The sequence below is a fragment of the Meles meles genome, chromosome 6 (assembly GCF_922984935.1).
Source record: "Meles meles chromosome 6, mMelMel3.1 paternal haplotype, whole genome shotgun sequence".
Classification (NCBI taxonomy): domain Eukaryota; kingdom Metazoa; phylum Chordata; class Mammalia; order Carnivora; family Mustelidae; genus Meles; species Meles meles.
This window is the reverse complement of record NC_060071.1, coordinates 58233995-58251118: the sequence shown is the minus strand read 5'-3', so window position 1 is coordinate 58251118 and position 17124 is coordinate 58233995. Positions and strand designations below refer to the sequence as shown.

Below are 17124 nucleotides of genomic sequence, written 5' to 3'. Positions count from 1 at the left end.
CTAAGCAAGGAGCCCAATGTGGGGTTCAATCCCAGGACCCTGGTATCATGACCTGAATTGAAGGCAGAAGCTCAACTGACTGAGACACCCAGGTGCCTTTACAATGAATATTTATGTAAAATATCAGTCAAGAACTGACAAAATAAAGTGATGTAAAATATGACAACATAGACCTAAAACATGGGAGGAGAGGACTAAAGAATGGGTTCAAACTTAAACAACCATCCACTTAATATAGACTGCTTTATGAAAAAGAGGTTACATACAAACCTGAAGAAAATCATATATCAAAAGCCACTAATAAATATGCAAAGAATAAAGAAAGAAATCCAAGTATATCACTAAAGAAAATCATTAAACCATGAAATAAAAACAAAAAAGGATCAGAGAAAATCTTCAGAAACAGCCACAAAACAAATAATATGACAATAAACACATACCAACTATTACTTTGAATGTAAATGGAATAATGTTCCAATCAAAAGACACAGGATGGGGGCGCCTGGGTGGCTCAGTGGGTTAAGCCGCTGCCTTCGGCTCAGGTCATGATCTCAGGGTCCTGGGATCAAGTCCCACATCGGGCTCTCTGCTCAGCAGGGAGCCTGCTTCCCTCCCTCTCTCTCTCTGCCTGCCCCTCTGCCTACTTGTGATCTCTTTCTGTCAAGTAAATAAATAAAATCTTAAAAAAAAAAAAAAAAGACACAGGATGACAGAATGGATAAAAAAACCAAGACCCATCTATACACTGCCTACAAGAGACTCATTTTGCACTTAAGATGCCTACAGACCAAAGTGAGGGAATGGAGAAACATCTATCATGCAAATGGATATCAAAAGAAAGCCAGAGTAACAATACTTATACTAGACAAAATAGATTTTGATTTTTTAAAAAAACTTTATTTAAGTAGGGGGCAGAAGGAAAGGGTAAGCGGGCTCCCCATTGAGCAGGGAGCCTGACACTGGGTTCAATCCCAGGACCCTGGGACCATGACCTGAACTGAAGGCAGACACTTAACAGACTGAGCCACCCAGGTGCTCCTGAAAAAAATTGACTTTAAAACAGAAACTATAAGAAGAGACAAAGATGGGGCGCCTGGGTGACTCAGCCTTTAATCATCTGCCTTCAGCTCAGGTCATGATCCCAGGGTCCTGGGATCAAGCCCCGCATCGCATCGGGTTCCCTGCTCAGTGGGAAGCCTGCTTCTCCCTCTCCTACTTCCCCTGCTTGTGTTCCCTCTCTCGCTGAGTCTCTCTCTGTCAAATAAATAAATAAAATATTTAAAAAAAAAAAAAGAAGAGACAAAGATGGGCACTATGTAATCATAGGGGGGACAATCCAATAATAGTAGTTGGTAATATTTATGCACCCAACATAGTAGAACCCAAATATATAAAACAGTGAATAACAAACGTAAAGGAAATAATCGATAATCGATAATACAATAATAAAAGGGGACCTTAACACCCCACTTATATCAATGGACAGATAATCTAAACAGAAAATCAACAAGAAAACTATGGCTTTGAATGACACACTGGAATAGATGGATTTAACAGATATATTCAGAACATTCCATTCTAAAACATCAGAATATACATTCTTTTCAAGTGCAAACAGAACATTCTCCAGAATAGATAACATATCGGGTCACAAAACAAGCCTCAAAAAATTTAAGAAGATCAAAGTCATATCATGCACCTTTCCTGACCACAATGCTATGAAACTAGAACTCAACCACAAGAAAAATGTGCAAAAAAGATTATGGACGTTAAGTAACATGCTACTAAATGATGAATGGGTCAATCAGTAAAAAAAAAAGAAATCAAAGAGTACATGGAAACAAAGGAAAATGAAAACCCAATGGTCTAAAACCTCTGGGATACAGCAAAAGCAGTTCAAAGGGGGAAGTTTATAGCAATACAGGCCTACCTCAAGAAACAAGAAAAATCTCAAACAATCTAACCTTATACCTAAAGGAACAGAAAAAAGAACAACAAACAAAAGCTCAAACTAGTGGTAGGAAGGAAATAATAAAGATTAGCATGGAAATAAATGATATAGCAACTAAATAAATAATAGAACAGATCAGTGAAACCAGAGGCTGGTTCTCTGAAAAAAAATCAATAAAATTGATAAACTTATAGCCAGACTTATCAAGAAAAAAAAAAAGGACTCAAATAAATAAAATCACAAATGAGAGAGAAGAAATAACAACCAACACCACAGAAATATAATTATAAGAAAATATTACAAAAAACTATACCCCCAACAAACTGGACAACTTAGAAGAAATGGATAAATTCCTGGAAACATAATCTCCTAAAACTGAAACAGGAAGAAACAGAAAATTTGAATAGGCTGATAACTAGCAAAGAAATTGAATCAGTAATCAAAAAACTCCCAACATAGGCGAACCATAAGAGACTATGGACTCTGAAAAACAACCTGAGGGTTTTGAAGGGGCGGGGGTGGGAGGTTGGGGGAACCAGGTGGTGGGTAATAGGGAGGGCACGTATTGCATGGAGCACTGGGTGTTGTGCAGAAACAATGAATACTGTTACGCTGAAAAAAATAATTAATTAATTAAAAAAAAAAAACTCCCAACAAACAAAAGCCCAGACCAGATGTGGCTTTGCAGGCAAAATCTACCAAACACTTAAAGAAAAGTTAATACCTATTATTCTCAAACTATTCCAAAAAGTAGAAAAGGAAGGAAAACGTCCAAATTAATCTTACAGTACCAGAAGTACCCTGATACCAAACCAGATAAAGACACCACTAAAAATGAGTACTACTGGCTAATATCCCTGATGAACACAGACAGCGTATCTATGGGCTTCCAGGGAGCCTAGAGCCAAAGAGGCATCTCAATCCCAGTAAACCAGCAAACTCTACTAAGCCTATAACATTGTATTCTGTACCCATATTGAAACAATGAATTAAAATATTTCTCAACATTTTAAATTTTGTCCTTTTTTGACATTTCAGTAATGAATTATGCTAATATCAGCACTTAGGGGAATACCATGAGGGTTTAACGAAATCATCGTATTTCCTAATTGTGAAGGTTTTGTTTATCCCTCTGCAAATTACTCCCTTTCCCTCACAGTATTCTCAAGGAACTAATAGATTCAAATGTATTGTGCTGATAACAAAGAACATAACAAACGGAAACAGCTCAGAATTTATGTATCTTTATAAGTTTAGCTGTATCAGCTCAAGTGTAGTTTGTAATCAATTTTGTGTCAACAGCATGTGTGAACTATTAGAAATGGACCTGTGGGGTAAGCTGGAGAGAGAAAAGGAAGTCTGTAAGTTTCATTTAACAGAGGCCAACATACCATTTGGTTCTCTTGGGGACAACAAGGACAATGTAAGTCAATTTCTAGTTTGGCATCTGTCCCTGGATCATTTCACAGTGGGAGTTACCATATTAGAAATGTGACTGCATTGCACAATGAGCGGGGGCCTGCCAAAGGCCATCGCTCGCTCAGTCAAGTTTCCCCTCAGTTATGGGCTATGCACGTGATGAATGGGGTAAATGAGAAAGATTCCTGTAAAGGAAATGTCACTCTTGGCTAGTTCTTTCTTCTGTTCTACAATGCAAAGAACATTAGTTAAAAAGAGATAAGCCAATCTGTCATTTCCATGCACCTACTTCCAAATTGCGTAAAGTGCTGGTCAAAAACAACATTCTTAAGTTATCCAGAGCTCCTCAAAAGCCAGATGGAAGGCATGCATTTCCCTCCACCACCACTGCACCCCTCCCTGGCCCTGACTTTCAAAATTGAAGCAGAGAGCCAAAGAAGTCCTAGCCATCCCCCTGCTCATGCTTCCCTCCTGTCATAGGGAAGAGCTGGCTCTCCTGTAGAAGTTTCATTTATCATTGTAGGAGCTGCAGCCTGCCCTGAGTCAGGGATCTGGACAAGCACTAGGAAGCTAGCATGCAGAACATTACTGAAACATGAACACACTGTTCCACAGAGAAAGCAGAGTGAGGAAGAGGGCCTCCCTTAGAAGGGGAACTTCCAAAAGAAACTAAAAGAACAAAAGGGCATGTGTAAATAATGGGTATTTAGAGACTGAGTTAGATAACCGCGAGTCTGAAACGACAACGTGATAGATAAACTGGACTTCTTTTTTCCCCAAGTATGGTGGGGCCAATAGTAAAATTTAAAGGCACTATTAGAGATTATATGGCCTGGTCCCTCATTTTAGGTATTAGGAAACTAAGCTGGAAGCACTCACATTGTTCATCACCCCAAACCCAACCACCATCCAGACCTTGACTCTGGATCCAATGTTCTGTCCAGTATTGCTACACCAATTAATGTAAAGGCTCAGACAGGTCTAGGTGGGTTCACATTCAGGTTCTCCCACTGACTCTTCCAAAATTTCTGACCAGTGACAGTCTCTGGGAAACTCATGTTTTATCATCTGTAAAATGGTGACAGATCTATTACTAATTAGCTTATATTTCTACATTTGTGCTTTATAATACTAATGTTAAATACCTAGAACAGAGGTTGGCACATAGTAGGGATTTGATTAAATTTAGGTACTATTATTTTTCAATCACAGGTTGTTATATAAGAAATGTTTGTGCATCATCTGTGTGGCCAAGCACTTGGCTAGGTACTTTCAAAGAGAGGGGGGAAAAAAATCATCACCCTCTCCAAGGTGCCTATAACCAGCAGATTCATAAACAGGACTTTGACAATATGAAATCATTTGAAGAATTTAACTTGAACTCAAGGAAGTGGATTGTTCATTAAGATAAGATTATATGAATCAACATAGAACAGTCTTCAAAAAAAATCTTAATACTAGGAATCTCAGAGAAGTGACTCTTTCTTTGTGCCATGGGAGAATTAGTTTTATCATATGCCTTTAAAGGGCAGGTCTGAAACACATTTCTACACAATAGTCATGAACTTGGGCAATGGTAACCCGGGCAAAAATTTCTCAGGTAAGTGAGAACCTGTAAAGGTAAGGTGCTGTCACTTCAAAAATGAAGTCAGGAACCCAGAACTATCCAAAAATGAAAAATGACCCAGATGATGCTGAGTGTCATGAAGTGATCATAAACCCTCCAAGTAGTTTGCTAAATGAAGGGCACCCTTGGACAAAATTGAAGAATTTGCTGTGGTTACATCATAAATGACATGAAATAGCGAAGTCATAAAAAATGTTTGATCTGCCACTACTCTCTTACTAGAGACCTGAGCCAGCCAGATGCTCTGTTAATGTAGAAGGTGTCTGAACATAGATGCTGGGAATGTATTTCATTCAAAACGTCAATAAATCTTTGCCGTTGAATGTAAGGGGAATATGCAGGTGAATTGCTACACATTTTGAAGGCACATTCTAGGACTAAGCCCTGAATCCTTTCTATAGTGCAGCACTCCATACATACAGATAACAGAGCATAAATGAGATTACAAACTCCAGACTGCGCCCCCCCTCCCCCGCCACTTACTAGCCTTGGGACTCTGGGCTAGAAAGGTCAACTCCAAATCATTTTAGATGATAAGGTTTCCATTTTGCTGGTGGGAAAACTGAATAATTAAGTGACTTCTCTACAAATATGTACCCAAAACAGCGGACAGCTGGGGCGTCTGGGTGGTGCAGTCAGTTGAGCAACCAATTCTTGGCTTGGCTCAAGTCCTGATCTCAGTGTTAAGGGATGGAGCCCCATGTCGGGCTCTACGCTGAGCATGGAGTCTGCTTGAGATTCTCTCCCCCTCTCCTGCTCAGGCTCTCTCTCATTCTCTCTCAAATAAATAAATAAATCTGATTTTAGGCTGTCTGTTTATTAAATCATGCCATTTCTTTAAATTCTGTGAAAACACACTAAAGAAACTGACAGCGATACAATTCTTGTATATAGTAGTGACACAATGAATCACTTTTCCTGTGTATGTAAGCAGGAAATCCTTTTTATTCTAGGAAAACATGCTGAAGAAGTCCTGAAATATTTCTGACTTCTCCATGACATTTAAGTGGAGAAAGGAAACCTAACAGACAGTGAGGGCTGCCAATGGAAATCACATATAAGGAAATGAACACCAAAGTAACGGCTCTGCCACCACTGTCTTCTACTAGTCCTGTGACAACAGATGTGGCTGTTTCTTTGTGGACTAAAATAAGTGGAGATGGTGTTCAGTGAGCACACCCAAGCCCAGCCAGGCTGGGTCACCACCTCTTTTATGAACTGTGTCTGTTCTGATTGGTTGGTGTTGCTGCCAATCTAGTTATTTTCAACTCCCAGAGAATGGGGTTACTTAAAGCAGAAAGGCGCCAGACAGAGGAAGTGGCCCAGATTGGGGACAGCGGCAAACTCAAGAACACATATCCCAGTTGAAGTAGACACCTGTTTACTCAACCCCAGCTGGTTGAAGTCAGGCAGGAAAATAATTCCACTGTTGCCAGATTTTCCAATTTCTTTTTTTTAGGAACAGCTAGAAACTCCTTCATATTTTTAAAATGTGTATTCCTGATTCAACCTTTAAAATGCTGTGTTTGCCCCAAAATACTTCTCTATGTCAGATCAAGGATTAGAGTTGCCCATTTCCCAAGGCTGTCCATCTGTGATTTCTGGAAATAGTTCCAAAGTACAGGTAAGTGTATCGATGGGGTATGCCACCCCATCCTGATAGCAGCAGTGTGTCATGGCCACAGGGTTTCAGCAATTTTATATGACTCATAAATACGGTACAAAAAGAATTTAAGTTTACTAAAAACATCCAAAGAACAGATAATTCTTTCACAGACAAAGAAAACTGAAGATGTAATTAGGAACACTTTTTTGCCTTTATTATGGTCGATCAAATCTTGATTTAACTTCTATTTTAACTGGAGATCATGAGCACAATACACTTCTCCCCTTCCATTTACTCTTCTTTTTTCCTCTCCAACGTTTCCTTAGTTTGAGATGTAAGATCATAGGATCTTTTGTGGAGATGACACAAGATACTATATGTAATGTACTTAGAACAATGCCCAGCACAAAGTCAGAATTCAAAAACACTAAGAGCCTGCTGTTACTGTGCACATTATTTAGCAATCAAAGCCCTCACAGGGCTGGCCTTCCACCTGGGGAAGCCAATGTTAACGTACAACCAAACTCTTACACAAAGCTGCTGCTCATGGAATCATTTCTGTGCCTACCCTCTTCAGCAATCTGTTTTTTAAATTCATCCCCATTTCACTTCCTCTGAGACAGCCGAGAATCCTTCATACACCAGAACAAAGAAGAGAGGGCTCTGTAGAGCATCTTGCAACAAAAGAGCTAAGGACCTCGGCCTCTCTTTTTCCCCCCTAGGTAGTTTTCCTTTTGTTTGTTTGTTTGTTTCTCTGTGAAATGGACCCATTCCCCCTTCCAAGCTTCTTAAAACAAGCTCAATTTATACACCACCTGACCTACTTAACAATCTTTTTGGTTATTTGCAATGGCTTAACCTATAAAACCCAATAGAGTATCTCAGTTATTTTAAAACGTACCTTATAACTTATTGGAAAGAAGAATATTTGATCCACAAATTCATTAAATTAGCAAGTAATGAGTTAGCACTGAATAAACACCAAGTTTTACTTAAATATTGCTCTCGCCCTCTAAGGTATGGGTCAAACCAGCCATTAGTAAACTAGAATCAGTGCCTAATTCAATATTTAGTTATTTGAAATTAAAATTCTACAGCTTCCTGTCATAGGCACTGCAAGCAAAGACCAAACATTAAGGGAACAACAGTTAGATAGTGAGAGGAAGTAAGTAATCCCTCAGTCTTTCTGGGATCAAGTCAACAACTTCCAAGCAGTCTTTAGAGTTAGAGAATGGATGGTTCAGCACAACTCTGCTTCCCACTAGGGCCACTTCCCTAAGTGCCTTGATCTGCCTGATATCATATTGCAGGGATGTCGTGAGATGGATGGATACAAATACATGAATGGGAGTAAGCCAGACAAAAGAGTTTGCAGTGTGCATAGGAAAAATGGGTTTTTAAGGACTTCTTACAAAGAGTCAAAGTCTAAATACTGTATCTTATTTCCTGCTTTTCAAATAAAACCAATATTTTTCTCCAAGCATAACATTTTCCCAGGCAAACACACTTGCATTTCTTAAAAATAGGAATTGAAAGGGGCGTCTGGGTGGCTTAGTGGGTTAAGCCTCTGCCTTCTGCTCAGGTCATGATCCCAGAGTCCTGGGATCGAGCCCCACCTCGGGCTCTCTGCTCAGCAAGGAGCCTGCTTCCCCCACTGTCTCTGCCTGCCTCTCTGCCTACTTGTGATCTCTGTCTGTCAAATAAATAAATAAAATCTAAAAAAAAAAAAAAAAATAGGAATTGAATTATATGAAAAATCGAGTTCCAGTCTTCCCTCCCCAGGATAAATGCAGTGCCTGCTGAGAGGTACCAGCTGCACATGCTGTCTAAGTAAATATGGCAACAAAAGGGGAATATTTACTTTGGCACATGAGAAAACGAAGTCGCAGTCTCACATAACCGGTTCAGTAGAATCAAAGAGATATACCTGTAGGTTTTCAATTTCTTCTTTGTGTTCCCTCTTCAAGTGTAAAATAGCAGCTTGGTATTCTGTAAGATCACAAAAGAAGTCAATTACAAAGAAGCACGAAATTATGCACAAAATTCAAGTGAGCATCTCCAAGATGCCTGAGTCCCCCCTACAAGTAAACTAAGTCAATAAATGCCAGCGTTTGACATTAAACTGACAAGAGATGTTGGAAATTGGGCCTAGACAGGACAAGTAGCTCAGGATAGAAGGGAAATTTCCTTCCATTTGGCAAACCCTGAATTATGAGAGGCACCAAATTAAGCAGAGAGAATAGAGTTTAAAAAAAAAAAAAAAAAAAAGCATGGATGAGTGTTCCAGATAAAGACTGGGTCAGGTGTTTGTCTTTAAGGAGGAGCTGGAAGCACAAGCAGCACTGAGAACAAATACAGACGTGTTAAGAGCAGACACACAGGAAATCAAACTTTGTATGTGAGATCAGAGAACTCTATTTTTAACTGCTTAAAAAAAAAGAAAAATCTCCATTTGAATACTAGGCTAAGCAAGCACCCAGGGCTGATTTTAATCTTCAGATCACTTCAGAAAGTCAAGACCATTTGTCATTTGGATGAGATAATCTAGGGTGAGGAGGTTGAAAGGAGGACAAAAATAAATTTCTGATCCAATTTTAGTCTGAGTCTAATAATGTTTATTCCAACAAAAAGTCCCAAGTGTACACAAGAACTCCAGCCAACAACTAAAACTACCAGCCCGCTGGCTAAACATGAAACAGCTCAGACAGCTTCATATCCAGCAGGACGACTAAGTATGTGGGGTCACAGAACTATACAGACTGGTGGACCACAAAGCAAAATGCTATGGAAAAACATTTTTGTGGGATAAGTTGTTTTCTTAACAATGTGTTTGGGGGTGTGAGTATGAGGACTAAAGAAACAGATATCATTTAAAGGGGCACCTGGGTGGCTCAGTGGGTTAAAGCCTCTGCCTTTGGCTCAGGTCATGATCTCAGGGTCCTGGGATCGAGCCCCGCATAGGGCTCTCTGCTCAGCAGGGAGCCTGCTTCCCTTCCTCTCTCTCTCTGCCTGCCTCTCTGCCTACTTGTGATCTCTGTCTCTGAAATAAATGAATAAAATCTTTTAAAAAAATACATGAAAGGACAGACTATTTCTTCAAGTGGATGTCAGAAATCAGGCATGAAAACTCAGATGTCAATTCAAAACTGGATGAAGGAAATCTTTGGTTAAGCCCCAACAGAACTGGAGTGTTGTTATTATAAAGGGTCACACTACTGCTCTTATGGGGAATGTGTTACAGTGAGCTGGTAATCTGACAGCAAGTTCTGTGAATTTTACATCCAAGCCATACCTTGACTCAAACCACTTCTCACTACCCCCACACTCAGGAAACACCACTATGGTCCAAGCCACCGCAGTCTGCTCCTCGACCTCTGCAATAACATAGAAAGGTCACCTGCTTTGACTCTTAACACCACCACCATACCCATTCTTCTAACAGCAGTCTGAATTACCCAGTAAAGGCAGGAACCAGAGTATGTCTCAGCCCGAGCCTTCCAATGCACTTAGAGTGAAATCCCAACTGTTGCTGCAGCCCATAATGTCCTTCACAACCTGGTTCCTACATGCCTCTCCCTGTCTTTGCCTTCTTCATTACAGACCAGGCACTCTGGCTTTCCTGCTATTCCTTGAACTTGTCAAGTCTTTTTCTACCTCAAAATCTTTACTAATATTGGAGACAATGATATGGATTGTATTTACTGAGCATGTACTACATATCAGGCATTATTTAAGTACTTCATATATATTGACTCATTTTTCCTCCCCCAATAACCCTATCATGTTGGTACATTACCCCCTTAATGATGAAGATGTTGATGCAAAAAGAAGTTAAGCAGCTTTCTTATTTATGAAAGATGAATAAATTGCAGAGCTAGAAAACATATGTAATTCAAGAGTGAAGGCATAAACAGATTGTGGTATATCTATAGAATGGACTACTACTCAGCCATACTAAGGAATTTTTATGGATACATATGTGAACATAAATCAGTCTCCAAGACACACAGAGTGAAAAAGTCTCAGAAGTCTAATTGTTGTTTTAATCCATTTATATGATGTTCAGAAAAAGACAAAACCATAGGGATAAAAACAGATCAGAGTAGCAGTGGCCAGAGGTTGGAAGGCGGGGGGTTGCTAGTATTTGACTACAAAGTGGCAGCGCACAGGAATTTGGGGGTGATGTAACCTTCCTCTATCCTGATTACTGTGGTGGTTCATGAATTTGCATACAAGTTAAAACTCATGGAACTGTGCACCAAAAAGAAAAGATTAGTTTTACAATAAGTTAATTTTTTAAAAATCTACATCAAATATTTTACTTTTAAGTGTTTTCTGTAGAAGACTCAGCCTAACTCAAGAACATCTGTTACTACTATTTCTATTCATTATTTTCCTAAGGGTACCAGTGGATGCAATAGGATAAGAAAAAAGAAAACATGGGTGTGTACACACATTTATATATAAGAACAAAGGAAAAAATTAAGCTATTATTCACCCTGAACATGTATTTAGAAAAATCCAGAAGACTGACTGCAGATAACATATTGAAATTAACATATGAGTTAATGAAGTTGCTGGATATAAAATATAGGGGTGCCTATATAAAATATAGGGGTGCTTATATAAAATATAAAATACATAGGGGTGCCTGGGTGGCTCAGTGGGTTAAAGCCTCCTCCTTCAGCTCAGGTCATGATTCCAGGATCCTGGGATCAAGCCCTGCATCGGGCTGGCTGCTCAGCGGGAAGCCTGCTTCCTCCTCTCTCTCTCTCTCTGCCTGCCTCTCTGCCTACTTGTGATCTCTCTGTCAAATAAATAAAAATTTTTAAAAATCTTTAAATCAGTGTATAAAAATCCTGATACCAGCAACAGTTTCAAAAAGAAAACAACATTCACAGTACCCCTAAAAACACAAAGTACTTAGAAAAACCTCATAAAATTTTAAGACCTCATGAGAAAAACAGAAACATTATGTTGAAATGTATTACCAAGAAAGAGACAAAGAGTAAGCCATGTTTTTGATAAGACTCAATAGTGTAAAGATGTTAATTTTCCCAAGTTTATCTATTGATTCAGTGCAATCCTGTTAAACATTTTTAAGGGTTTGGGGGTTTCTTTAGAATAAGGAGTTCATTCTAAAATATATATTGAAGCACAGATGTGCAAAAAGCCAATAAGAGCCAAGAAACATTAAAATAGAAAGATAACTTGCCTTCCCATTTAATAAGAATTATTTTTAATTATCACAACATAATTAAAATAGCAGAGTGCTGAAAGAGGGATAACAGATAATAGAATAAAGGGTCCAGAAAGACACAGTGAATTCACGGTCACTTTAGAGGACAGAAGTATCATGGAAGATCTTTGTTTATACTAAGAATGGTTTTTCTAATAATTATTGATTGGGAAATGTGGATATGTATAGGGAAAAATGAAAACTGGATCCCTACTTTATACCAGACAATAACCTATTTTAAGTTGATTAAAAGCTAAGCTGAAAAAGCAGGGGCACCTGGGTGGCTCAGTTGGTTAAGCAACTGCCTTCGGCTCAGGTCATGATCCTAGAGTCCCAGGATCGAGTCCCACATCAGGCTCCCTGCTCAGTGGCGAGTCTGCTTCTCCCTCTGACCTCTCCCCTCTCATGGTCTCTCTCCCTCTCAAATAAATAAAATCTTAAAAAAAAAAGAAAGAAAAAAGAAAAGAAAAAGCAAAACTACAAATGCTTAATATGACAACACAGCATAATATTTTTATAATTTCAGCTTAAGAAAAAAACTTAAGTGTCAAAGAGCATTACACATAAAGGAAAGAAAACTGATTTGACTATGTTAAAATAAAGAGCTCCTTTTCATCACAATATGCCATAAAAAGAGGGAAAAGACAAGGCCACAGATTGGGAAAATACACTTAAATAATAAAAGATCGTGTGTGTGTGCGTGCACACATGTGTATTTCCTACAAAACTGCAGAAAATGAAAAATGGGTAAAAAAAGTCAATAGGCACTCTAAAAAGGCAACATGCAAGTAATTATATTCAAAGGTGCTCATCCTCATCAGTAACCAGGAGTACTGAGAGTCTGACAAAACTGAGTGCTGGTGAAGCTGCGGAGCAGTGGTGTGCTCACGTAACTGTGGCAGGAGCACAAACTGGTACAATCACTTTGAAGTGTTCGGCATTTTTCTAAAAAAGTTGAAGGCACTCATACCTCCCGATGCAACAATCCTTATCCTGGCTCTGCACAAGTGGAAATAAACGACAAAAGGAAAGCAAATAATAGTAACAAAAGTCAGGATCCCTTCTCCTGGGATCCAGGAGAAGATGAACTGAGTTGGGTTATGATTGAGCAAAGTGGCATCATATGAGTGTTCAATGAAAAATTATTCTTTAACTTCGATGTGTCTTATGTCATTTTCTTTTTGTATACCTAACATTAAAATGTTAGAAAAAAAGAATAATCAAAAATCAATTCCACACCTTGACAAAGCAGGCAAATTATAGCTAAAACAACCTTCTTACAAAACGGATGATCCTTGGAAATAACACCTACATTCTAAATAGAAATTACACATAGAAAAAAAAAGAAATTACACATAGGCTGTATTTTGAGATGATTCATTTTGTGTAAATTGTACCTGTAAGGGTGTGACAGATAGAGTTATGACTAATTTATAGATTGATGAAGGAGACCATTGGAAAGCTAACACCCAGCAAATCATGATTCATCTCTTCTTCAAATATTTTTGCCCATGGTCCCAGTGTAACAAAGACATCCCCATTACTGAGAAGGATGACAAGATGGAATCTGCAGGCAATGTGTAGAAGGGAGAAGTTAATGCCTTCACTGGTGGAAGGTCACAAGAGAATGCTAAGAAACATTAAGGTTACAGAACAGTGGGTCTAAGCTAGGTTGTTGGTTTCCAAATATGTCTTGTTACTGGCAGTCCTCTCCTTCCATGTTTTTTAAGTTTGCAAATGCAAGAGGAGAGCCCTGTCTCATGGACAGGGGTTTCAATTCAAGACCAAGGATGCTTTTGTTTGTTAAAAAGAGAATTTCACCCTGGTATTCAGGAGCTCTGGGAATAATGTGTGAAAGGAGAAATCAAGACTTTGAGTATCAGGGCTTGAAAAGGGCAGACCACTTTGAAGCTACCTCACCCCCCAGTGGAAATTAACAAATAAATTCAATTGGTCTAGCCCCCAGAAAAGAAACTTAAAAATATATCTTAAGAAAATTACATATTGGGGGATTCCTGGGTGGCTCAGTCGGTTAAGCAGCTGCCTTCAGTTATAGGTCATGATCCCAGGATTCTGGGATCAAGTTCCACATTGGGCTCCTTGCTCAGTGGGGTGGTTGCTTCTCCCTCTGCTTGCCACTCTGCCTGCCTGTGCACTCTCTCTCTCTCTGACAAGAAAAATACATACTGGAACATGTGGGTGTCTCAGCCAGTTAAGTGCCTGTCTTTCCCTCAGGTCATGATCCCAGGGTCCTGGAATCAAGTCCCTGCATTGAGCTCCCTGCTCAGTGGGGAGTCTGCTTCTCCCTCTCTCTGCCTGCCACTTTGCCTGCTCTCTCTCTTTTTCTCTCTCTCAAATAAAATCTTAAAAAATAATAATAAGAAAAGAACATATTCTATGAAAAGACAGAAATTGGAAAACAATCCTGACTGGCAAGATTTAACATTTTGGGAGAAATATGTAAGAACTTCCCTCCCTAAAAATAAAACTCTTTCTAGTAAAGTACGTAATCTAATTGGTACATACCCCTTTTGTAGTACAAATCTTCCCTTTTTTCCTATCAGCTCACAACAACAAAACAGCCTTTATGCCAGGTATCATTAGAGCCTTATGTCTTCTGATTCACCAAGAGCAGCATTGAAGTTGATCTAACATGGGGGGGGCATGTAGTACCAGAGTCACAGTTCATTACTGACTCGGTTTCCTCTTAATTATACACGGATCCAGAGAACACTGAGTGCTATGTCTCAGGAACTGTTCTAAGCACGTTACAGAGATTAACATGTGCCCTCCTCACATCACACCTACAAGGTGCATGCGGTATCACCTCAAGGTCACTTTACAGGTAAGGAAACCGAGGTACACAGGCTGAACAACTTTCCCCAGAACACAAGCTGTTTAAGTGCCAACAAATTCATTCAGGCCCAAAGAGCTTGTGATTTTTACCCTGTAGAGTTCGTCGCTTGTTTGCTACTGCTGTTCCTATGCTTGGGTAAGTTTTGGATATAACTGAAACTCCAAGTTCCTAGGCACTTAAAAGTTGCTGGCTTCACCCAATCACTAGAATCACTAGTAAACTCAGTAAATCTTTTCTATAACTCCTTAAAGGAGTTATACCTCCTTTAAGGAGTTATACCTCCTTAAAGGGGTATTATTAATCCCAGGAAGATTCCATGAGCCTGGGGTTAACATGAAGAGTATGAATGACCATGGCTGGTCCCATCATGTTATGTGACTATGATTCATCTATTTTCTCTATGCGGACTTCCAGAACAAAGTCACCAGTTTGTGGTTGTATCTGGTTTTCATTTATACTGTCTCATACACATATCCAAGCCCCTCCCCTACACACACACACACACATATGCCCCACTGGCAGATATGGATTATGCACACAGTTGAGGAATTAGAGAATTCCTGATTTCCCTAACGGATGAGCCTAACCATGGCTCTCTTCCTGCACGGGGATTCTAATTTGTACTGCCTTTGCCTTTCATTGGCTTTACCCATTTCCTCACATTGCTTCACACAGGTTTAGCTCATACCTTCAATCTTAAAGGCAAGGGATCCTTCCTCTGAATTAAACTTGGAGAATACTCAGTATTTCCAAAGCTTTGCAGGCACACTAGTGAGGTCATTTTTTTTTTTTTTTTTTTTTTTGGTTATAGACAGCTGGACTTTATTTTAATGGTTGAATATTTATTTTAATGTATATTAGGAAAAAAATCAAACAGCACATAAAACCCATGACCTCATGAGTATCACTGTTATAAGATAGGGTTGGTCAAAGTTTAGTCCCAGAAACTAAAGAACACCTGGAACTTCTTAGAAATGATAATTCTCAGGGTCACTCCAGACTTAAGAAGCAACTTGGAGGATGCTTTAAAAAGGCTCCCAAGTGATTATGACACATTCTAAAGTTTGAGAACCAGTGCTTTTGAAGATAAGGTCAATTTATTCATGCAAAAAGCCCTATACAACCCAAAAAAATTTTAAAAATTTTTAAATAGTAAGAATGTATAAATATATGCTCCAAATCATGGAGCTAGTACATAAGAGGTGTCATTTGGGAAAACAGAGTCATTACTGACAGATGAATATACACTCAAACAAAGTTACAAATGCAGAAAATGTCTCCAACTAATCTCTAACATTAATGAAATGGTGCTGGTCATAGAAGGCAAAATCACAATTTACTTCAAAGCCTAAGAATAAAATCAAATTTGGGCTCTCATATTTATTTTTAAGATTTATTTTATTTGTTCCAGAGAGAAAAAGAGATAGCACACAAGTGGTGGGAGGGGCAGAGGGACAGGGAATCTCTCGCAGACTCCGCACTGAGCACAGAGTCTGATGTGGGGCTTGATCTCATGACCCTGAGATCAGAACCTGAGCTGAAATCAAGAGTCGGACGCTTAACCGACTGAGCCACCCAGGTGCCCCTGAGCTCTCATATTTAGCAAGCTTATGAGGGCGAAGTGTACAGGCTGCTCTTGGTACCCAGTAGGTCCTCTAGATCAGATTCCTCACCAAGTACCTATAAACAATGTAGTTTGGGGAAGGGAGGCTGCTTTGATATCCATTAACAACAATTGAGGAAGATTCAAAGTCAGTGAAGTCCAGAGAAAAAGCGGGGTATGATCAAAGTCAACAGCTGCCAGCAAGTCCATCACCAGAAATGTCAATACAACACCTCTTTATCAGTGGACCTTCAACAATCACAGTATAAGTGTGGGAGCCCCACTACTTCTTCTAACGTTGGACTGCTGCTAACACCTCTCCCTCTTCCCCTCTGTCCCACATCTGGACAATTTAAATACAAAGCCTTTGACACTAAGTAGGACATTGGAACCCCACGAGCCACTGCCCACAAGCAAGGACCCTCAGCCCAACATTATCCTATTAACACCATCAAACCCCAAGCCGTCTCCTTCCTCTCCTCTTTCAAGGCATTTTCTAGGCAGCTTCAGAGACCTGCCCTGCTGTCCCCCAAAGTCTCATTATTTTAGTAAATAAACCTCATACCCTCTTTTTTTTTTTGTTTATTTACAGCATAACAGTGTTCATTGTCTTGGCATCACACCCAGTGCTCCATGCAGTACGTGCCCTCCCTATTACCCACCACCTGGTTCCTCAACCTCCCAACCCCCCCACCCCCCGCCCCTTCAAAACCCTCTGGTTGTTTTTCAGAGTCCATAGTCTCTCATGGTTCATCTCCCCTTCCAGTTTCCCTCAACTCCCTCTCCATCTCCCCATGTCCTCCATGTTCTTTGTTATGCTCC

General features: G+C 39.5%; 1 protein-coding gene across 1 annotated transcript in view; it reads right to left on the bottom strand.

Annotated features, from left to right (window-relative positions):
- Positions 1-17124, bottom strand: part of LOC123944049 (formin-1-like) — a 285601-nt gene that overhangs the window by 228036 nt on the left and 40441 nt on the right. The window contains exon 3 of the mRNA XM_046008733.1: positions 8531-8592. Within this exon, the coding sequence (XP_045864689.1) occupies positions 8531-8592 (62 nt within the window). The remainder of the gene's footprint in view (positions 1-8530; positions 8593-17124) is intronic.